Below are 24,596 nucleotides of genomic sequence, written 5' to 3' on the forward strand. Positions count from 1 at the left end.
GTAACTTGATTTCTTCCTTTTCCCCATGGATGGGCCATCTGTCGTGGGGGCGTACCTTTAAGTTAAGCTGAAATTTATAGTCCACCCAAGAAGGTTTTCATGTTTAATATCAAATTTACTTATTTGATGTCTTAGGCATTGCATATGAGTCAAATTTAGAAGAATGATACAGCATTATTCTGGAATTAAGAGACAAGCATAATATAGCAATGGCAATATACAGCAGAAAATCATAATAAACACGTGATTCCCATTGGCAGTCCCTATATGCTCCACCATCATGATACTGGGCATCTCCAGTCGCCAGGAAGTAGTACATAGCTTGAAGCCAGCTCAGGCCACTTGCACTCTTCCAGGTTTGTTTTGTCTGTTGCTCAGTTTTTACACACTCTGGGCTGAGCTATGTATTCACTTTCCCCCATGTTGGTCTTTATGGACTTCACTCTCTACTGTGTATTTTAGGGAAGGTTGTTTGCTGGGGCTGTTTAGCCTGGAGAAGAGAAGGCTCTGGGGTGATCTTATTGCAGCCTTCCAGTACTTCAAGGGCGCCTACAGGAAAGCTGGAGAGGGGCTTTTTACAAGGGTGTGTAGTGATAGGACAAGGGGCAATGGCTTTAAACTGAAAGAGGGGAGATTTAGATTGGATATAAGGAAGAAATTTTTCACTCTGAGGGTGGTGAGGCACTGGAACAGGTTGCCCAGAGAAGTTGTGGCTGCCCCATCCCTGGAAGTGTTCAAGGCCAGGTTGGATGAGGCTTTGGGCAGCCTGGTGTAGTGGAGGGTGTCCCTGCCCATGGCAGGGGGGTTGGAACTAGATGATCTTTGAGGTCCCTTCCAACCCAGACCATTCCATGATTCTGATTTGGCTCTAACTGCCTGGTACAGACATGTATCTCAAACAAAGATTACCCTCCAATCCCACTTGCGTTGAGATGAAGTTCAACTTTCTTGATGAAAATTGGTGGCTGTTCTTTACAATTTTTTTTTCCACTTATCTCCCCCCAGCCTTCTTCAGTTGTGAGAGTGCATTGGCTGATCACAACATACGACGTTATCTTTTGCACGTGTGGGCAGTCGTGATTGCTGCATCCGAGTAAACCTCATTCTGTTGACATTTTAGGCTAGCAAAGAATGGAAGATAATTTCTTCTTATACTCCTGATCTGGATGTGCAAGTAGGAAGCAAATTGCTGGTCGAAATGCCTTTAGAGGATACTACTGGTATGCAGAAAAGAACTCCTTTTAATGTAGAAATGTACAAGGTGAGTTTTTCGTAACATTGGGAATAGAAAGGATAAACTAAATTATTGAATCGTAGAAGTAAGGAAATTTCTTCAAGAAATTCTTTCGTCCTGTAGTTCCATGTTTATCAAGCTTACTTTATCTTTTTAGTAGTTGTTCACGTTTGTATAATATAATCTTGATTTTTGAAAGACAGGAGTTCTTTTGCAAATGTAAAATGGTTAACAAATAAGAAAATATCTGTAAATAAGTAAGTCTAAATATTAAATACGTGATTTTTCAATTACATAGCCATTGTCCAGATAATTTGCATGCAACTACTGCTACAGCAAATCTAGCAAGTACAGGTGTGAGTCTGTTTTCCTTCTAATGTCTATATTCACTGTTTTCTTACAACTCCAAAGTATGTTTCTTTCTAACTGTTTAGCTTATCTGGCGTTTCATTTCTTCTATTTTTTTTTTGGTGCGTTGCCATTTTTGGTTCTGCTTCAGATGCTGAATGGAGAGCTGAAGCAATTGTATACTGCCATTACAAGAGCCAGAGTGAATCTCTGGATCTTCGATGAAGACAGTGATAAACGGGCTCCAGCGTTTAAGTATTTCATAAAAAGAGAATTTGTTCGGGTTGTCAAAGCAGATGAAAAGAAAGGTAAAGTTATCCTAAGACTTTCTTAAAAGACTGTCAAATGGGACAGCCTACTCATGCTTTCTTGCTTTTAGGCTGTGTAATAAAGGTTGCGTTCTGTAGCCCCTCTGACAGTGTGTGTTGATGAATTGTCCTTGCAAATTTCCAGTGGTTTGAGGGGTCTTACTGCTTTTGGCTCGAAAGATCAGTTGTGCATGTTAATACAGAACTTTGTTGCTAATTTATTGGTATAAGTTTTCCTGCTATTACAGGAGAAGAGTCAAGGGATCACTCAAATAGATCCGATCTAGTACTTGGTTTATTGAGCTCTAACCAGTAAATTTATGTATGTGAAATATTTAAGAAGTACAGATGGATTGGCGGTCAATTAACTACGCTTAAAGTTAGTATGGAATATGCATAAGCTTACTCTACCTATCTTAATTGTTACATGCATGCCAAACCATCACTTGCCAACCCTTCAATGTCTGGTGTCAGGTAAGGGAATCTCCTGGCCTCGAGGGGTGACCTTGAGAGGCGTCCCTACTCAAGGGGGGGAATCACTGCCACTTGGAGCTCAACAGACCCTGCTGGCTGCAGATATTTACAGTGTAAAGTGGTTGGTCTGCAGTCACGTTTTCTGCGGTTTTTATACAGTTTCAGCTGCTTCTCAGCCCAGTCTCCAGACAAACTGTTGTGTGTTTGTTGGTTTTTTGTTTTGTTGTAGTGCTGTGTGCTCACTGATAGCCTCACACAATAGGATTAACTTCAGTTAGGCCTACTTGCTGAGCGTCTGCCTGGACCAAAGTTCAGTTGGTTCAAATGGGAGGAGTGCATCTGTCACACCTGCACAGTAATCGAGGCTGTTCATGGAAAACCATCCTAGCTAAAGGGAATTTATCAGTTATTATTTCCTTTATCAAATGAAGGAATTTGGTTTCTATAAAGTAATAGGTTTACTCTATTGAGTAAATTCAAAACTTTTGGATTTTCTCAAAAGTTGGAACATAGGAGGTTCCGCTTAAACATGAGGAAGAACGCTGCCCAGAGAGGTTGTGGAGTCTCCTTCTCTGGAGATGTTCCAAACCCGCCTGGACACATTCTTGTGTGATCTGATCTAGGTGGTCCTGCTCCGGCAGGGGGATTGGACTAGATGATCCTTTGAGGTCCCTTCCAATCCCTAACATTCTGTGAAAAGTTTTGGCCAAAAAAGAAGCATGATTTTTAAAGGCCTTTCAAAACCAAACCCTACTTATTCAGTGCTGATGGAGAGGGATAAAACGTATGTAACTCATAGTTACCATTACTGGTGTGAGCACCAATCATGAGGATTTTGGAACAGTGTTAATGCTTAGTTTTGGTACATAAGTGGTTTATGTGGTTTATCCATTCTGACATAAAATGATTACCTCTGACATTTCTAGACTTAGACGACAGCATGTTCGCTAAAACTTCAACTCCGGAAGAATGGATTGCACAGGGAGACTACTATGCTAAACATCAGTTCTGGGAGGTAGGAGCATATGTTGATCTGAAATAAGGATTCTTGTCTATTCTGAAATGTGGTTTTTCTTCTTTGCTACTCGGAAATTTGCAGTCCAATGGAAAAAAAAACATTTTAATGTTTTGTTTAATGCATAAATGAAAGATGGTTGGAAAAAAAACCCACAATTACTAGCAACAACTGGAATTGACTGGAATTTGTGGATCTAAACCATGTGCTTGACAGTGTCATTACACATTACTGTAGGAAAATGAAAACATTTCTTGGAAGTATATTGATTTGTGTGATGATCTCAGAGCCCTTTTATGTTTGTTTGGACAGTAATCAGGGATGAATACAAAATACACGTGAAAGAACAGCGTGTAAAAACCAAGGGAGCACTAAGAAAACCACAGAGAGTAGCAAAGTGATGGTTTCGTTCTCTTCCTATTTAAGAACATGGAGATTTTACAGCCTTTTATTTCCTAAATTCATAGTTAATACAATCCAGATATGGAATGACAGTTAATGGAATGGAAGCAAAACCTGGCCAGGATGACAACACCAAGAATTATTCTACAGGGAATTAAGCAATATCTCTAGATCAGCTGCCCTTGTCCTTATAGGTGATTTTTAACTTCCCAGACATCGTCTGAGGATATCATACAGCAGACACAAACAGGTCAAGGAAATTTCTGAATCATGTTGAAGATCATTTCTTGGTCCAGGTACTAAGGGAGCTGACTAGGAAACGTGCCCTCCTAGATTTGTTGTTTGTAAACAGGGACTTGTGGGCAAAGTGGTGGTTGGTGACTGTCTTGGTCACAGTGACCACAAGGTAGTTGAGTTTCAAATCATTGTCTATAGGAGAAAAACTGCCAACAAAACTTTGGCCCTGGTTACGGGGAGAGCAGACTTCAGGCTGCAGAAGGAGCTAGGTCATAAGGTCCCCTGGGAATCTGCTTTTGAATATACTGGGGTCTGTGAATGCTGGTCGCTTTTTAAGAGCCATCTCTTAAGAGCACAGGAGCAGGCAGTTCCAAATTGTCAGAAGTCAAGCAAGCGGGACAGAAGGCTGGCTTGGCTGACCAGAGATTTTCTGCTAGAACTGAGGCAGAAAAGGAAAGTGTATGGACTTTGGAAGCAAGCACAGGTGACATGGGAGGACTACAGAGATATGGGCAGTCACCATGTATGAAATTTAACAAGAACAGGTGCTGGATTGTGCACCTGGGACAGATAATCCTGGTTATATGTACAAGCTGGGGGACAAGAGGCTGGACAACAGCCTCGTGGAAAGAAATCTGGGGCTTTGGGTTGATGGCAAGTTGAATATGAGTCAACAGTGTGCCCTGGCAGCAAAAAGGGCCACGTCTTGGGATGCATCACGCACAGCATAGCTAGTCGGTCAAGGGAGGTGATTGTCCCACTCTACACCGCACTGGTGTGGCCCCGCTTCGAGTACTGTGGGCAGTTTTGAGTGCTTCAATATTATGACTGTTAAGAGGAGAGTGACCGAGATGGTGAAAGGTTTCAAGCACAAGACTCACGAGGAGCAGCTGAGGTCACTTGGCTTCTTCACCTTGGAGAAGAGAGGTCTGAGGGGTGAGCACATCGCAGTCTACAACTTCCTCAAGGGGGGCAGCGGAGGAGGAGGTGCTGATCTCGCCTCCCTGGTGACCAGCGATAGGACATGAGGAAACAGAATGAAGCTGCATCAGGGAAAGTTCAGATTGGACATTAGGAGAAGGTTTTTCACTGAGAGGGTGGTCGGTTGCTGGAACAGGCTCCCCAGGGAGGTGCTCAGGGCATCAAGCATGTCAGAGTTCAGAAAGTGCCTAGACAACGCTCTTAGTCGTATGGTTTAGTTTTAGGTCATCCTACAAGGAGCAGGGAGTTGAACTCAATGATCCTTGTGAGTCCCTTCCAACTTGAGATATTCTGTGATTCTATGAAATAAAATTTCGGATACATTTTTTGATCATGGCAGGAGGAAACCTTCCATTTTATGCTGATAGCAACATGTAATTTTTTGTATGGAAAACAGATATTTATAACAACGCAAAAATCAAAATAGTCAGCTGCCACAATACAGACAGTGTTTATCTCCTCTTGAAAGAAAAAAGCAATTTCCTAAATGGGCATAAAAGCGTTTATATGAAAAACACACAGCTGAAAAAATTTCGTCTTGAAATCTGAAATGTATTAGCTATATTACCTGATAGTCTGTCTTTATACACTGTGATCTTTGCTTATCGTTGCTACATTAATTATCTGGTGAATTTGACAGTTTGGAGAGTGACTTGCAATGTGCAATTTCCAAACAGAAGCAAATACTAAATTAATGGATAGAATAAAGGTATAACGGTGTTGCAGAATAAGTCAGGTGGTAATGAAGCAAACCTTGCTAGGAGCATTAGGGTTAGGATGCATTAGCATCACAGAAAGGGCCTGGTGTAGTAAAATCATAAATAAATATTCCATGATTCCATGGTTTTAACTTTGCACACATTGTTCTTCCTAACTTTTGTAACAGAATTTATGTGGTAGATGCCTAGTGACTTACCAGTTAATGGTTTAGGCCATCATTCAAACTGCATACGCTATTTATTCTATTAGCCTACCAGGAATTTTGCTTTCACTACTTCCCTGTAAAACATTTTAATTAAAATTCCGGTTGGGATAGTCACACGTGGACTGACTTTAAAGCTTTTCTTTTTGTCCTAAAAATGTGCTGCAATGTTTTACCTTTTCCTTTTTTCAGACACCTTGCCACTCTTCCTATTTTCCGTTACAGTGACTGTAAAATTAGGCATTGCTTTTACATGGTAAGCCGTGGGCTGGATGTGCACGTGTCAACGCTGTGTATGGTTTCACCCCAGGTGGCAGCCAAGTGTTACCAAAAGGGAGGAGCAGCTGAGAAGTCAAAACTGGCCCTGACACACGATGCTGTTCTCAAAGTGCACTCAAAGAAAAGCAGCCCCAGGTAAGTGTGAATGCAGATGAGCAAGTGTCACTCTGCAGTGCCAGACCTCATGGATGTTAGGAAAGTTATTAAATTCCCACCATGGTTGTGGGACATCAGAGAGCCATGCAGGCAAGGTGTCTTCATGTCTTCATCCATGGGTGGCAAAAGACTTTGAAGAAATTGAGAAGTCCAGCACAGCTCCAAAAGGATCTGAGCACTGCTCCCTTTGGGGAGTAGTGAAAACAGTTGTATGCCATAGACTGTCCAAACCAAATGTGGCCCTTGAATGGGCTTACTGGTTATGTGAGAGAAAAGCAACAAGATTTGCGTGACCTCAAGAGGTTTTATATCCTCAGATGTAGGTAGAAGAGCATATGCCAACTCCAGTTAATCCCACTGCATATTCACTTAATGAAGAAGGAATGGTGGTGTACATTGGGGAAGAGAAGCTGCCACAAAAAGTGAGCTTTGAGGTGAAATTCATGTTGGAGTCAAACTAAACATGCAGAGCTAGGTCTGAACCAGAGGGCAGTTTTTGAGATGAAATCTCAAAAGGGACAGATTTTGAGATGAATCATTTAGTTCACGCTGTCGGCTGGGCGAAGTAGCTCAAGGGCTTTGGCAGGGGAGAAAGTGTGCAGTTTCCTGAAGAGACTGAAAAACTTTTTGGGACTTATCTAAAGTAAGAGAGGAAAAAAACTTCATGGGGAGGACTCTAGTCCTAAGTGGATGAATTCCAGTTTATGCTGGGGAGGCTGAAAACTAGCAGTGATAGCAGAGTGGGTAAGGAATGACTAGAGCAGAGGAAGCTAGCACTGAAGGGAGAAGGGAGAAAGTCTGGAGGAATGTTATTGCTGGAGTTAATCAAGGTTTTACCTTTTCTAATGACCCGTTTCATATTAGTGGCCCTGGCTAGAAGTATAAGGATACTCAGAAAACTTCATGATCATAGAGAATTTATTGAGGAGACTGAAAAGACTTTTTTCAGCTGACTGTAGGCTGGGATGCTTGTCAACATAAAATTTGAGAAGAAATTTGGTGTATTAGGATATGTTCAGCTGATAGAACAGACGTCATAATGAAGTGGTGAAAGTGGCTTTTTTTTTAGTAGAAGTATTAATGGTGGTTTACCAATCGTAAGTGTGCAACATGAAATGCTCTGTACAGTTCTGATCCTCCAGGCTCAAGAATGCTGAACTCAGACTAGGTCTGGAAAGACAACAGACGTGCTGCAATGATGCCAGAAAGGTTGGGCTTGTTTAGTGATACAGAACAAAGGCTGAGAACAAATTTGATTGTCTTTAGTGGCATTGGGGCTAAACAGCAGAAAGGAAGAAGCAGTGAGTGAGCGAGTTCAGCTGGAAAAGAGAAGCAGCACAAAACCATGCTAGTATACTTCAGTTTGAGGATTCTTTTTTTTTAATTAAAAAAAAAAGCTTTTTACTGTCAGAGCAGTGAGATTGCATGGGCAGCAGGTTGAGGGAGGTAATTCCACCCCTCTGCTCTGCTCTCGTGAGACCCCACCTAGAATACTGCGTTCAGCTCTGGGGTCCCCAGCAGAAGAAGGACATGGAGCTGCTGCAGTGGGTCCGGAGGAGGCCACGAAGATGGTCTGAGGGCTGGAACACCTCTGCTATGGAGACAGGCTGGGAGAGTTGGGGCTGTTGAATCTGGAGAAGAGAAGGCTCCAGGAGACCTTCCAGCAGCTTTTCAGTACCTAAAGGGGGCCTACAAGAAAGCTGGAGAGGGACTTTTTACAAGGGCATGTAGTGATAGGACAAGGGGTAATGGCTTTAAACTGGAAGAGGGGAGATTTAAATTGGATCTAAGGAAGAAATTTTTTCCTCTGAGGGTGGCGAGGCACTGGAACAGGTTGCCCAGAGAAGTTGTGGCTGCCCCATCCCTGGAAGTGTTCAAGGCCAGGTTGGATGAGGCTTTGGGCAGCCTGGTGTAGTGGAGGGTGTACCTGCCCATGGCAGGGGGGTTGGAACTAGATGATCTTTGAGGTCCCTTCCAACCCAAACCATTCTATCGTTCTGGAACAGACTTCTGGACACAACAGTGTCAGCCCAAAATATGACTAATTATCATAATGTCAATAACCTCATCAGGTTATGTATAAAGAACACATGATGTCAGTGTAGGCTAGATTCTGTGACAGATCATGTGATCCCAAACTTAATTCGGATGTAAGTGGTAATTTTCTCTTACTTTCTACAGGGAAAAACAGATGGAATATATGACATTGGCTAAAACTTACTTGGAATGTGGAGAACCAAAACTATCACTAAAATGTCTGTTTCAATCAAAGGAGTTCCGGCTTTGTGCAGAACTGTGTAAAAAGTTAGGAAAGGTATTAAATCCTCTAAACTATCCTCTCCGTATCACTTCCCTTTTCCTACAGCCTTTTTTTCCTTCCTCACATTACACATAAGGTAATAGTATTTTTCTGTGACATGGTAGTAGCTGAACTAAACCACCTCTTTAAGCTGGGCCATCCAAGAGGAAGCGTTTGCCACAGGATAGCCAGAAGAGGAATGACGAGGGCAATGATGTAATTATGCAGTCTAGGTTTATTTCTTTCACTTTCCTCCAATGTCACCATCAGTTATGTTGGCTTTGCAGTCGAAAGTTAATGAATGATTTCATGAAACTGAAGCTGTTACTTCATTCAATACTCTGATGATATTGAAACTTCACTGATTACAACCATCTAAATGGAACCTTGAGACTTGCAAGGGTTAAGTAATGTACTAACAATAATTTTCTAAGTGTATGAGCGTATTTAACATCTTTTATTTGCAGTGCATTTCCACTAAAAGAACATAAAGCAATCGTTCCCGAATATTTAAAGTTTAACATGCAAGGTTAGGGTCCCACTTCTGCACCCATAACTGTTTTAATTTAATCCTGTTGATTCTGAGAAATTTGCAAGTCAACAGAAGTGTATGTGGTGTTTTTTTAACAACAGGCAGACTGGGTGAATAAATTTGGAAATCCTGTATAATACCTTTGATTTTATATTCTTGTTTTTCAAATATAAATATTTTGAATTTTTTAAAAATCTGTTCAGTTTTAATGATGCTTACTTTGATATGTATTTGATTACACTCAGCTATTTTAATTACGTTTTATTAAAGTGTGCTTCTCTGAGACACCTGCATGACGAAATTACTAAATTTATTCTATTCACACAGTTTTGACTGTTCAGAGCACTTCTGTTTCATTACTGACTTCTCCCTTGCAGATGAAAGATGCTGCAGTTTACTATCAGAAAAGCCAGTGCTACAAAGAAGCATCTGAATGTTACGAACAAATTGAGGAGTTTGATCTGGCAATTAAAATGTATTGTCAGGAAGAGCTCTATGAGGAAGCAGCAAAGGCAGTTGAAAGGTATGTCTTTCAAGAAGGTATTGGACTATAATTCCCTTTCCCATTTCCAAATTCAATGTAATACAGCTGGCTTACCATAAAATTTTCGTAAGAGTTTTGGCTGGTGACTTTGTTTTATATGAAGTTAAATTAATTTTGTCAGAATTCTCGCTTGGGTGATGATAACATGGTGAAAGCCTTTTACTGCATTCACAGCTGGAGCAGTGGCTAGCTTTATTGTCCTGGGAATCTTTTCCAGTCTGTATTACTACTCATGCAAGTTCTTCTTCAGCCAGTGCTCTGAACCAGGTTCTTATGGTTGATATGACAAAACATTTAATAGAAGTATTAAATACTTCTCTTTTAAGAAGGAAGTAGTAATGGATTTAGCCACTTGGTCACTGGCTTCTGCATAACCATTGGATGTGTGGCATATAATGCAGCAGTTGTGGCAAATGAGCTATTTGTCTCTCAAAATCTCTAACTGAAGAGGAAAGAACAGTAATTGAAATGGGTAGCTTGTGCTGCCTCTCGGGCAGATTCTGGGTCCTAGTCTCTGAGATGAACTCTTCCATATCATCTCCCCTGTGAGAATTGGCTTGCACTGTGCTTGATTAAAAAAAAAAATGAAAAAAAACTTGAAAAACCTGATTTTATCTGTATCTTTTTGACAGGATGTTGCATCTGGCACCATCCCTGTGACCTCATTAGCACATTCTTGCATGAACAGTCCATTTATTGGCCACGCCTTTCATTACAGCTAAATCAATTGATGACTTTTAAAGAATATATGCACCAATTAGAATTCTAGCAAGGCCTACAGTTACCTGCCTTCACTGAAATCTTTTGTGATGTACCTTTAATAACGACAACTGTTTTTCAAGGATTAAAGCTTGTTTAATAGAGATAGTTTGATCAAAAAGTTCAAGCATTAAATTCACCTTACCAACTAACTATTTTTTAAATCAGCCTCCCCAGATCATTCATGCAAACTCATCGGCAGAGGTACAAAAATCTGCACTCCCACGTTTATCATGAAAAAGATGATCATGAAAGGCTAATGATAATTTACTCACCCATCAGGAAAAAATTACTCATTCTCAGCATGCAGGAGAGAATACTTTTCCAAGACTGGGTTAGAGGATATCTTAATAATTTCACATCAGCCAATAATAATTAATAACTAGTTTAAAGTGCATGTTTTGAAAGATGCAACCAGGTACTTTGCTCAGGCACCCGGTAAGTGGCAAAGTATGTGTAGAGACACGTAAGAGAATTAAAGGAGTTCTTTAAACTGACTGGTTTATGTAAATTTTATGGAATATTATCTGTGTTGGCTGGTGGAAAATTCATTGACACTTCCATTAATTTCATTCTGGCTTCTGTATGTGTAAACAACTATTCCATATTGAGACTTGCTTTAGTAAGCAGAAGATTATCAGTGGCAAAATGGGATTAAGATAATTTGTACAGTGATTTGACAGCATAAAGGAAGATTCACTAATGCTGTAAACCTTGTGATCTTGTTTGTACCAGAGGTTTTAATGCTCTTGCTTCAGACAGCCTTATGTTGTAGCTAAATTCTTTCTGTAGATCTTTTAAGATGATGTGATTGATTTTTTTTTTTTTTCAAATGACAGACATCTTGCTTGAAATAGTTGGCCTTTTTGAAGGGTTTTTTTGCCTAGGTTAGTCATATATGGTAGTAAATCGATGTCTCTGTTATTTCAGATATGAAGAGATGTTAAATGCAAAAGGACAAACGGTTTCCAGACTCTCCTGTACGGCAAATCAGTTGTATTTGGAAGCAGCTGCAAAGTACTTGAGTATGAACAGAACTGAGGAAATGATGGAAGTCCTTTCGAAACTCGATGTAGAGGATCAGCTTGAGTTTCTGAAGTCTCGTGGATGCTTGCGCCAAACAGCAGACTTACTGAGAAGGGAAGGTCGAGAGGAAGACGCCGCAAAGTTAATGAAGCAACATGGGTTTGCTCTGGAAGCAGCCAACCTCACAGCTATAAAAGAGTTTCGTGCGTCGTGTTTGCTCGCTGCAGCACGTGCCGGCGTGACTCACTGTTCCAAATCGGACCTGGTGGACGTGGAGGTCATCCTAAGAGAAGCCCTTGAACTCTGTGAACAAACTCAGCAGAAGGCTGGCATCGCTGAGGCTGTGTTTTTGCAGGGAGCTCTGAAGGGAGACTTCACAAAGCTGAGCAGCGCCTACTGTCAGTTCCTGTCTCTGAATCATTCTGCTGGTGCAGTTGAAGCTCTCTTTGCATTATCTCGCTGTAGCACGTCTAGCCAGAACATCCTCTTTATGGCAACGCGTGGCTTCATGGCTCTTCTGAGTCTGGTTAGGAGTTTGAAGAAAGCAGCCACCAACGCGGAGAAAGACATGGTGAAGTCATGCTTTGCTTATTTTGGGATTGTCCCAACAGGCGACAGTTGCCAGGTGTCTCAAAACGAAGCTGAACCTATTCTCGAGTTTTTGGCAGACAAGCCAAGCCTAAAAGAGAGGAAAACAAAAGGTGATTTCTCAGTCAGCACAGAGGAGGTGAAATCAGCTTTGAAGCAGCACTTGTTAAGCAGGTTGTGCTCTGTCACCCATGAGTTACTGAACAAGCATTACCCTGATATTTGTATGAAGTTCATTGTTGGCTTGAACTGTGACGATAAAACCTGTGAGGGCTACCATAAGCCCTTGTTGCGCCGTGAAGCAAAGACAATACTTCAGTGTAAAATGCATCTGGTGGCAATAAACGGGCTGCTGTTGGAAGCCACACGCACCTTCCCTAAAGAGCTACTGAATCAGTGCAAAAGCTTTGATGACATTTTGACTGCTGACAAATATGCATCGTGTCAAGCCCTCCTAGAAATGTTTTTTCCTAGTCATTTTCATTTGAGAGTACTGTCTGAGAACCCAAAGGCGTGCAAAGAAATACTGGAATTCAGTAACGTTATTTCCAAACCCTGTAGAGCAATGTTGAAGGAGTACATCACATTTAAGTTTAAAAATAAAGACACTGCAGCCAGAAGAGAATCAACTGACTTGTGGCTAAGTGCCATGCAAGTTTTCATCTTATCTTCAGGATATCCCGAAGAATTTGAGAAACTTCTTTTTAAGGAAGAGGATGATTATAACAAAGAGCTAAACTTTGCTTTGTCAAAGGCAAAAAGCTCCCCAAAGGGTAAAGGCCAAGGAGGAAAGGCCAAAGGAATAGAAGGCAGGCATGGTATGTTGCTACCTGACAAAAATGCCGAAAACGCAGGAAGAACTCACTTGTGCTTCATTCGACTTCTTGAAAATTCACTCGAGCAATTCTATGTCCATAAGAACCCAGAAAACTGTAAAAGGTTTTTTTTTCCGTTTTATGAATGTCCTGGTCAAGAAATGCACGAGATACCTGATTCCAAGCATAGGAAATACAGTGATGTTGTTGGAATTCCAGTATATTCTCTGTTGTGCTGTCCTGATGCGTCTCTCCAAGAACATTACTCTCTGCTTTCCAAAGAGTTACATTGCTCTCATTCACTACTGGGAGTTTTTGTTCAGGAGCAAGGACCGTAGCAAAGAACTTAGGGACACATTTTCTATAATACAGGAGTATAGGCCAAAGGACACGTATGTAGCTGTACAGAATTTCAGATTTCATCTCTGCTACCTGTCGGAAGTTTTGTGTGGAGTTCATGGGAACTTCAACGTCCTTCTGGATGCTTTCAAGCATCCCAATTGCATCACTTCAGGGGAGGCTGAGCGGACCGTAGTGCTGTGCTTAGTGATGTTACTGAATGCTGACCAGGTGCAGAGTTCTAAGTGCAGATCCCTCTTGTGCCACCACTTCCCCGAAATCAAGGCGATGCTGGAGTCGATGAGGAAAGACTGTCCCTCCGAAGTGCCTGAAAGACTGCTAAGGGTTGTGGAGCAAGTGAGTGGTGCTACACATGTAAGAGAAATTGCTGTAGGCCTGCAAGAGCTGCTGGCAGAGCGAGATGCAGAGTACTTGGTTGACTGCCGATGGAAGTGGGACTCTGCCTACGCTCAGGGGTACCCACCCATACGGGGCATCCTGTATGAAACCATAAACCTCGACAGGTTTACGACCACTTTGGATAAGACTGAATACACTGATGAGCTAGAAAAGGAAATCGAAAGGGTTCATTGCTTAGAGGACCAAAAGGATCCCCTGGAAGTCATCGCGCTCAGCAAGCAACAGAAGCAAGAGCAGAAAGCATCTGCTCAACGCCAGCTGCGTCGTGTCTTCCATTTCGTTTCTCTGTGCGTGAAGTGGAAAAGAAAGGCCTGCTTCAAAGCTGAGCCTGTTGCAATGGAAGGAGAGGAATTTTTATCAGAGATCTTCAAAAAAGCAGATATTGACCAAACCCAGTGTGACCTCTGTGGAGTCAGATTTATCCAGAGCTCTGAGAACTATTTCAGCCGGTCAGAAAACATGGAGGTGGATACTTCCGAAGCTGTGATGCCAACAGAGATCAGTGGAGAAGAAAAGCTTCATGCAGAAGGAGATGCAAATTCTGTGGCCACTGAGGCTTACACAGAGCACAGAAACACAGAGGAACACAGAAATAATAGTGCTGCCTACAAGTACTATGCCGACTTTTTCAGAAGAAAGATAGATCCAGTAATACATGATGGACTGGAAGTAGTGGAGGCCATCATGGAAAAGACTTACACCCAAGACCATTTAGCATACAAAGAAGGTTCCAACTTGCGCCAGAGAAAAATCAAAGAGAATATTAAGAATATTTCGGATGCAGTGGAGGAAATCTATGAGAGAAAAGCCTGGGCTAAAGGTAGGACCTTTCCAGTTTTCTTTTAAACAATTTAATATGTCATTTTTGGCCAGACTTCTAGACCTGTAAAGGCTCCGTTTGAAAACCTCAGTGAGGTCAAGAAAAAGGTGTTTCAGGTAGCTGAGGAGAATAACTGAGACACTTGAAAATATGAAAAAATATATTCTCACCTCTTCCATACACAAAGTAATACACCAGATAGTACAGGTAAAGTGAATAGTGGTGAATTTTAGTAAATAGTAAAGTGAATTTTAACTACACGATCAGATGCGCTGTGTTCTCTGAATTTATAGTGTTACAGCAGCCTGTTACATTAGACCAGGTAATCTTTACTAATTGTTCTGCTCTTCCCTCCTTACCTAGTTCTGCCAGCCATAGGAATTCGGATATACAGGGATAGAGTGTTAGGAGTACTTGGAGTCTTTGGTTGAGGATATCTCTGACTAGTCTGCCCTTGAACTTGTAGACACTTGGCTGAACAAAACTGTAGACACTTGACTAGAAATCTGTGGGATGTCAAGCACTATAGGGCAACTCTGGTATTATAAAGTCCAGTAAATTGTGGTACTTAAGAGATACGTATTTTGATATTTGATATTTTTTTCCCCTCATATGCTTAAAGCATTCTCCTATGCTGATTTTTGCAAGCAAAATTGAATCACTGAATGAGCGGCCTAAGGGCAAAGTTTTTTGGAGGACTTGCTGTGGGAAAGTGATACCTTAAATCAAAACACCGTTACTGGCTCTAGTTGTAGCAGTCCACCAACTCTGTTGTCACTTTGCCTGTGATGTCTGACACTAATGAAAACCTGTAATATTTGATCTGTTCGTCAGCTCTGACCAGTGAAATACGTTAGATTTGTAACCAAGTGTCAGATCGTGGTCTTCATGTGTAAGCCGTGTCTTTACTCCTGGTGGAAAGGTTTTACATATGGGTGAAGTCCATGAAATTTTGCTTATTGTTTGGTTGGCTTTCTGCTCAATGAACCATGATAGAGATGAATATGATAGATGTAGTAGGCTTAATTAGGAAATAGTTCATTTTGTTATGACAATTGCTTGATGAATGTTACTTTATTCTTCCACTTGAAAACGTATTTACAGAAATTATTTGCCTATGAGATTACTTTTTCCTCACTTTATAACAAGCATTTTTCAAGTCCTTAATGGTGCAGTTAAGCAAGGGTTGGAGCATCTCATGTCCACGTTTTACTTTGACTGGTATAATTTCAGAGGGATAATGAAAGCCAGGAACTTTCATACCCCAAAATAGATAAACCAGAATGTTTTAGGAGTTTCAGGTATACCTTAAAAGGGACAGCACAAGGATGGAGAGCTCTTCCTCTGATAGTGCTAGTAGTGTTGATTGGAACAGGGAGTAACACAGCATCTTCATCCCTGGTAGTGAATTTGCCTGCACATGGGACTGCGCTGGTGACTGATACTTTCTGCTTTGCAGCAGCATCATACAGCATGGCTCTGCCTGACTTCAGTTTGTGCGTGGCTTTTTAGCTGCTGTCCACCTCTCAGCTAGTGTTCTTACAGAATATTAACTGTGCTCCATTTCAGCTGAAGAAACAATAACCAAACATGCCAGCAAATTGGTTGCTACCATTGATGAGGCTCGTAAGTGGCTGAAGAAAATGGAGTCTCATAGGATAAAAGAAGAAGGTATGTTTTCAAATTACACAGGTTTCTGTGTCCCCTAGAAGACACTGTTCCGTGACGGTCTCCTAGCCATCACTTCAGTCTCCAAGTCAGCAGTGCTGTGGATATTCACTTACTCTAGAGGCAACAAGAAAGGGGCACCTCCATAGGGGTGCTTGAGTTAACCAGTCCCTCCTCAGTGGCTCTTTGAAACAGAGCATGAGTCTTGCAGCTGGTTATGGGGTAGCCGGAATGGAGCAAGCCTCCTCCCCTGGCCCTCAGCAGATCCCAGCCTGCACGAAGTGCGGGGCACACGCACATGCACTTGTAACTGTGGTTCAAGTGGAGTCTTCAGGATGGAAACTTGGGCAGGAGGGACAGAAGACAAGCTGTCTTCATCTTCACCAATAAGATAGTGCTGTTTCTCGACTCTGCCGCAGCAGTGCATTTATGGGCAGTGTGGAGATGAGTTCTTGAACCAGCTCCCAAACAAAACTAATGGCTAGCTTGCTTTTAAGAGTTCTGTGGGCAAAATACTACATGCAGCTGGTTTTCTTGCGGTTTCACTTGGTTTCACACCAAAAGTAACATATGTTGTTGCAGTCTGTCGCATCACAGACCTCTGAGGACAAATCTAAGACTTCACTGTGCCTATCTGTGTGTCCAGGTTTAAGCACATGTTTGGGTGATGGGATGGCAACAATTGCATAAGAGGGTTGCAATGAAGTGATCATGCTTACGAATTGCACTAGGTGTAAAGCAATAAAGCAGCTCTGTTGTAGAAAATTTGGTTGTGATAAAGCCTTACGTTACACCTTCCTATTCCAAGAAAGATGCAGTTAATAAGACTCATGGAAGTGCTCTCATAGTCTCACAAGCAACATTATAGTCTGTTTTTGAAGTCAGTAAGAGAATGTACTATTTGCTGAAACTGAACCTTGAGAGAGGAGAGACGTACTTCTTAAAAAAAGTCAAAAGTAATAATAATGGAAACAGATTTTCAGTGTAAAAAATTAGTGCAGCAAGTGGCGTGGCAGTCTCTGCTTCCTAGCAGAGCTCCCAAGCACATTGTCATATTAAGCCAAATACTTCTTAAACATGATTTTAAACATATGAAGGTACATTGCTGGTGCATAAAATAGAAATGACATAGTTTGTCATACTGTTAAGAGGAAAAGATGTTGGGATTTTCCATTCTGCATTAATATCTTGTTTTTAATACAGGCTTTGTGCATGATAGAGACTTGGAAGATGAAGTGGAAGATGAAAGCATGGCTTTTGAAGAGCTTGTCTATAAAAAACCCTCAAGAAAAAAAGGAAGGTGTGGGAAATGGTAATTAGAAAAGATATGCAGGTGGCTATTCTATCCTCTCAACAATCTAATTTTAGAAAAAAAAAAAATGTTAAAAGGAAAAATAGAAGGATGGGGCCAGAAATGGGAAGAGTCTGAAGAAAAAGAGCAACTTAACAGGGTTTTGTTTTTTTATTGCTTGTATTGTGTCAGAACAATTACCCCTTGTCCTGTCACTACACACCCTTGTAAAAAGTCCCTCTCCATTTTTCTTCTTCACTGTTAATTTACGTCATCGTTCTTCTGAGCTGGAATACTCAGAAAAATAGAAGGATAGTTTCTCTGATTTTAAGAGGTTGTAATCAGTATTTTTAGGTTACCATTGTTAAGCTGCTGTGTTATGAGTCTTGTTATGTCTGGAAACTTTTGAGTCTTCAGGCAAGGTACCTAGAGTATCTCTCTTTTCTACTTTTATAGATAAGAACAGTAATTTCCAAAGACATTTATGTTTTTGACAGTGTACATACTTCTCATTAGATAGGTGTGAAGGTTATAGATTGTCTTCTATTTGATCAAATTTTGATATAAACTGTTACTTGTACATATTGAAATATAGATAATCTTTCTTTAAAAGAGTATTACACGTTTTAAGTGTTTTGTAAGTTTTAATTGATAAAAGGCTTTTTGTAATGTGTAATAACATTTTTATAAAACCTGTAAGATTTTTAAAATCGCTTGATCTTGTCTTATTTTTTGAATGCTTTCTGTAAGCTGTATGTGACTGACTGCATGAGTGAGACTTACAAGTTGGGTCCAGAGTATCAGTTTATACTGACACACTTTTACTTTTGGGATTTCAGTGTCTCCAACATACTGTAGCCTCTTTTAGCAACGTTTTAAATTAATGCGTTTGCATGTGAAACATAATTAGAGTAGTATTTAGTTGTTGAAAAGCTTGTCTTGAAAAGGGAGCCATTTTGTATACATAACAAACTGTTTCAATAATTATCTTTTGCCAAAAAGTTAGTTAACTTGTTATTACGCTCAGTTTTCGTGGAAGTGGGACGTTTTACGTAGGTAAAAATGAAATGCTGCTGTAGAGTGGAGCAATGTGGGCAGCAGTCATAGTTATTGCTGTTGTCTGCCAGAAGACTCTCTACTAAGTGCTTCTTCTTGAAGGAGCCTTGTTGCTTAAGCAATTGCCTAGAAGATTAAAAACATACCGTGATGAAATGTAATGCTAATCAGTTGCACTGTGTAGGTGTCAAGAATTAAGAAAGCTGGATCATTACTGTGACTTCTTTGGCTTTGTTTTCTATAATGATGCATATTTTGCATTTGAGATTACTCAAAGAAACCTTCCTGAGTAGTTTCTCAGCTTGAGTATTTACATTTGTGGCAGTAAATGCTCCCTAAACTTTTAAAGGACAATTACAGTTTAAAAATCCTTGCTGGCTACCGTGTAAAGATCCTAGCGATCACACTTTTTCTTTCTCTTTACCGGAAGAATGAAGCTGAAACATTATTGCAAATCACCAAGCAAAGAGAAAATGAAGGAGGAGTAAGACAGAAGCTATATTGTATGAAGAACTTCATCTTGGGTCCATCTCCTTGGTGCAGGGACCAGTGATCCTTGGCATGGTTCAATGCAAACTCATGCAAAAGTCATAGCAAAGTAATTCTCTGACTTGGAACTAGCACTCCCAGATGGAACTCATCTCTGTAGCATCTGAATACTGACTGCTCACTAAAATTAATGGCAATTCAAATTTCAGGGCTAATTGTTTCAGAGCTATGTTAGGCCAAGATTTCAGTCACATTCAAGCGGAGATGAGAAATGTAGTTGGATCCCCTGTCCGATATCAATGCTTAAAGTGTTTTTTCCCCTATGATGGTATGCAAAAATAAATATAAACCTTTCTTTTCCATGGCATTTTCTTCAGATAATAATGATCTGTGTGCATTAATCCTATTTGAGTGTTTAATTAGCAAAAAGGGGATTGGTTGTCCCGATATGCCCTCGGGTTTGTTATTTTTTGTATTGAAAAATCTTTCTCACCCCTGGTGGAAGCTCCAGTGTTCTGGCACCAGATAATGCCTTTGACTGCCAGGGCTTAAGAGCCATGGCAGGTGCCTTGGTTGGTGTGAGATGCATGTTGCACTGAAGCCCTTGGATCTGAGTAGTGGATGCAGGCTGTCAAGCTAATCCACCCACTTCTGCCTCTCTAAGCCATGTTGAGTTGAAAAGAATTTAGAAAAGGCTTCAAAAGCACAGAAACTGGTGACTGAAATCTCTCTCCCTGGTGATACAAAAATGACATCTAAATGGAAAAAGAATTAGCTATTTACTGTCATTGGAAGACGGGTGTGGTTTAAAAGATGACAACTCTCCAAATTCCAAACTCCTCAAGAAAAAATCTCTTGCTTGAACCTCATATTAATACTATGGATTGTGTGGTAAGTGATGGGTGCTTTCCACCTTTTTCCTTTGTTCTTCTTAAAAGTATTGTTTCATAATACTGCCCAGAGTTTTATTCCAAGACGCTTCCCTAACAATCATCTCTGACAAACTCTGACTCAGCAGAACATTTAAACACTCACTGGTTTTTAAGTATTTGCTTTCATTCCTAAAGGGAAGCCTTTTGCCTTTCTGCTCACTGAAAATGTAGGGGGGAAGAAATTGTCTTATCTCAGTGTAAATGAAGTAAAAGGTTTTCCTGCTAGCAATCCCCATGACATTACTTGTTGAAAACTGATTATGCAGCACCCTTCCTTATGTGAAAGGTGATAAACACAAAAGCACCAAAAATACTTAAAGTTGAATTATCAGATTAATGGCCATTACAAACAAATACTCTGTGGGAATTCGAGGATTTATTTCCGTTTTCTGACGTGGTCTTCTGATACTGTTTTCAGCCTGTGATCTGAGCACGGTGTGCAGAGGTGGTGTGTGTTCATATTGTCATCTTCGCTGTGCTGATCCTGCCTTGTTGCAAGAGGATGAGTTGTAACATCTTTGAAGTCTGCTACGGTCATTCTGTGCTGCTTGATCTATGGAAATAGTGTTTGGAAAGAAAATGGTAGAAGACTTACCTACCTACAGCCCATCTTCTGTTTATTCTGCACACAAAGTCTCATGGTTTAAATAAAGATGTAATTGCTCATGATTTAAATAATATCAATACTCCAGGTGTTTATAAGTCACTTTCATTGGGCTTCTGGTCAACTGGTTTCTAAATTGTCCTGGGTATACCAGTGCTGAAGTTTCATAAAACAGTTGACAGAATTAGGTTTACATCTAAGACATTCTGCAGGAGGATAAATAATAGTGATGCCAGAAAGTAGTTTTTGTTAAATTTTATAGAAGTAAATCCTCATAATTACCTTTTGTGAAGGGGTGAGTAGGTTGTTACCGAAGCTACGTCACACCAGTTCAGTGCTGTATGCCTCTCTGCGAACTATTCATTGTAACATTTGCTTGCCTTCTGGTTGGCATGCTTTATGAAAGCATGGGATAAGATTTTTACCTTTAAACAATCAGGTATAGAACATTTGAGCTGTTTAGAAGTTGGTTGCTTTGCTAAAAATAGACAGGTGAGAGCAAAAGACTTTAAAATTTGCTGCTGACTTGCCTTGTCAGCTGAGATACACTGAGCTTCCAGTTACTTCAGTGTTAGTGATGTCCCAGCAAAGTCAGTATCTGTGTGGTTTGGAGCACTCTACCTGCTTTATACAGCCTTTTTCTTAGAAAGTTTACACTTCTAGTAGTCTTGGACAGGGTCTCCAGAAAAAGAGAAGAGTCCTGGAACATGGAGCTGCCTAGAAGGACCCTGGAGCAGAAGTGGATGAGGTGCCTGTTTCCTATGGAGAAAGCTTAGTGTGGCATATGGAGCAAAAGCGCACTGAGCTGAGAGGTACTGGTGATCTGAAACGGTGCTTGTCTGGAAAAGACATGCAGAAAGGTGAGTTTCAGACCTTTTGTAACGTTGAAGCTTAGACTGGGGGAGTCCTGGAGTAGGGGAAGTATGTGAAGTGTGCAGCCTGGAAACCCTCAGTCATCTCTCTGTGAACAGACCGGAGTGCTTTATTTTCACCAGGAGACAGCCAGAAAAAAGTTTACTTACTATGGTGTGCAAGAACCTTGGGGACTACTTTACTGGACTAAGGTGGAAGATGAGAAAGATGCGTTTTCTGGATCCTGGTTGGACTTACAGGCAGGTAACATGCTGAGCTGCTCAACCTCATCAAAATGTGGCAGTTCTGCGTGTGTAATGGAGATACTGGGTCAGACCAAGGGTGGTGCAGCTGGGTATCTTGGGTTTGGTATTGGCCAATTGCTAATCCCACCCGTTTTCTTCTGAAGCCCTGTCCCTTCCCTTGGTCAGTCTGCTGCCTTGCAGGGTCAAGTTCGAATCGACATGACCTTCAAGGCAAGGAATGCTGTTTCACAGCCCATTCTCATGGTGATGAGGCTGCTCTCACCCTTGTGTCCATTAAATACCGATATGAATATTGCTTACATAACTCCACCGATTTCTAGAGTTGGGAGATTTTAGGACAACTGGTGCTTCGCAATCTTATATGATAATTTTTCACTTAAAAGCGATGAAATAAGTTAGCAGTGCTGTTCTGTTTATTTGAACTATGATTATCAGGCAGATATAAAGCACTTAAATACTTTATTTTAACAAATCCTGCAGAACCACATTTTCCACAATTTCTAGATGAAACATGATCAAGTTTCCTTAAAGATGCACTTTGAGCAGTTAACAAGGAACTCTTGGCTGGAGACCTGTGTGAAGAAAGAGGGATCAAGCTGGAGTGAATAAGTAAGTAATGAAAAAACTGTCAGCTTCCAAGTTTCTCTCTCTGCTTGTCTCTGTGAGTAACATGTTTGGGCAACTCTCCCTTTTTCTTGACCCTGTTACTTTGAATGTGTCTGCTGTTCAATCTGATGCTGCCTAGACAAGATTAAACACCAGCTAATAGGAAGGAATTTCCCAATGTTACATTCACAGTTTACTTTTACCAAACTCTTTACTTCGGCTGGAGGAGTCATTGATGTTTCAGAAAGAAATAAACTTGTAGTATGACAAAGTGTACCTGTGAGCTCCCTGCTCTGCAGCAGTCTTGCTGTAGGGGGGAAGAAAAGACTTTGGTTGTTGTGGGTTTTGTGTTGGGAATTAAAACCAGATCACTGTTTGTTACAGCATTATGAATATGGGTATGGAAAGAGGAGAATTTTGCCTATTTCCACCACCAGCTCTAAGGACAGAAGTCCTTCTTTATCCCCTCACCTTGCCCATTTTGTGTTGTGTAGTTCAGAAATAGCTGTCTCTGCCTATTTTAGATGGAGGATCTTTTTGAAGCTCTGGTGGCTTGTGAGTCATCAAGATAAAGATGCTGCATCTTCAGTAAACAGTGTTTTGGGGACCTAGGTTAGACAACCCTGTCACGTTTTAGCCCAGCTAGCAACTAAATGCCATACAGCTGCTTGTTCACCCTCCCTCACCCCTGGGGAATGCGGAAAAGAATTAGAGGGGAAAAGGGAAAGAGACTTGTGGGTTGAGATAAGTACAATTTGATGACAACAATAATGTAAAATTAATAATGATACAATATTAATAATAATATTATATGACTATAGATGAAAAAAATATTATACGCAATCAAGTGATGCACAGTGTAATTGCCCACCACTCAGTGACCAACGCCTGTCCCATCCTAGCAAACAATCCTGAAATAAGTAAGTCCCAACACGGCAACCCTAGATGAGTGAGAGGCCTGAAAAGAGATGAAGAGAGAGAGAGCACTCCGAGAGACCAAGAGCCCGAGAGAGAGAGCGCCCTTGGAAGGAGAGTTCCCGGAAAAGCAAGAGCTTCTTTCCAGTTAACTCTCAACTATATACTGGGCATGATGCTGCATTATATAGAATATTCCATTGGCCAGCTTGGCCCTTGATCCTAAGTCTAAGTTCAAATCCTAAGGAGAGTCGTGGACCCTCTGTCCCGGCCGTGCTCCCCCCAGCCTGTTGTGCTCCTGCACGCTGGCAAGAACACGGGAAGCTGAAAAGTCCTTGATGTCTCAGCACCAACTATAAACATCAGTGTGTTATCAACGTTCTTCTCGTAACAAATTCCATGCTAAATCCAAATCACGGAGCTCTTCTGGCTGCTAAAAAGAACAACTAATTCTGTCCCAGCTGAAATCAGGACAACCCCCTTTGGTCAGGAGGACCTGTAACTCTCTTGAGCAACTGACAGGATTGACTCAAGCTTGTCCAAGGCTGGAGCCACCACTTGGGACTGATCACTATTCCCTAACTGGAAAACATTCCCTGCTAGATGTAACAAGCTTTTAATACGAACTGTAATCACCTGCTAATATGGCCTGGGCCTTTAATTGGCATCAGTAATGCAACTGCTTTCCTGGTTGAAGCCTTTTAATGGGAATTGCTATAGCAAAATCTGACAAAATTGTGTCCTAATGGAAGAAAGGACATCATCATTCCCAGTTCAAACCTGTAGTATGGACCTCCATCTCCATATTCCTGCTAACCAAAACTGGTGTGAGAGAGAAGAGAAAATGCTATTTCTTGTCTGATGCTCATCTTCCAGCCATGCCCATTTTGTACTCATTCTGCAAAGATTACTGAAAAATTAGCTGAAAAGGTGGGATATAACCTATCTGTCTAGACTGACTGATAGATAAACCAGTATACACATGTGGGAAGGATACTTCCTTTGACCAAACAAAAAGTCCCAAACTGTACAAACCTTTCTCTTTATGAAAGCTGCAATATTCAGAAAAACAAGAATGAAGATGGGAGGTTTTACCCGATTTGCCTCAATGATAAACGAGGCAACATCTCCCTTTTTCATCTAATTACTCTTGTGCTTCTTCTTCGAACAGTATCTCAAGCCCAGACCTTGAGATCTGGAATAGAATACTGTCTGAACACAGGTTTTGGTATTCCCTTTAGTTACACGAGGCGAATCATCTTGTATTTGTGACCACAAGCTTTCCCCACTTCAGTACCAGTTCCGCAGATGCACAAGTGTTGCACACCGGCTTAAAATCCAAGGATTGCGTTGTGTGTTTAATGAATGTTGATGCTTTCTATATACCTTTATTTCTTGAATCTATCTGAGTGTCTTCAG

The 24,596-nt window shown here is 41.0% G+C and overlaps 1 protein-coding gene across 1 annotated transcript in view; it reads left to right on the forward strand.

Annotated features, from left to right (window-relative positions):
- TRANK1 (tetratricopeptide repeat and ankyrin repeat containing 1) overlaps window positions 1-18,072 on the forward strand; it is a 55,209-nt gene extending 37,137 nt beyond the window's left edge. The window contains 10 exon segments of the mRNA XM_086614519.1: window positions 1,121-1,261; window positions 1,734-1,890; window positions 3,291-3,379; window positions 6,232-6,335; window positions 8,538-8,670; window positions 9,565-9,710; window positions 11,421-13,044; window positions 13,046-14,498; window positions 16,068-16,169; window positions 17,370-18,072. Of these exon segments, the coding sequence (XP_086470645.1) occupies window positions 1,121-1,261; window positions 1,734-1,890; window positions 3,291-3,379; window positions 6,232-6,335; window positions 8,538-8,670; window positions 9,565-9,710; window positions 11,421-13,044; window positions 13,046-14,498; window positions 16,068-16,169; window positions 17,370-17,482 (4,062 nt within the window). The 3' untranslated portion in view covers window positions 17,483-18,072.
- The last annotated feature ends 6,524 nt before the right edge of the window (window positions 18,073-24,596 follow it).

Source organism: Tauraco erythrolophus, chromosome 7, assembly GCF_009769465.1.
Source record: "Tauraco erythrolophus isolate bTauEry1 chromosome 7, bTauEry1.pri, whole genome shotgun sequence".
Taxonomy (NCBI): Eukaryota; Metazoa; Chordata; class Aves; order Musophagiformes; family Musophagidae; genus Tauraco; species Tauraco erythrolophus.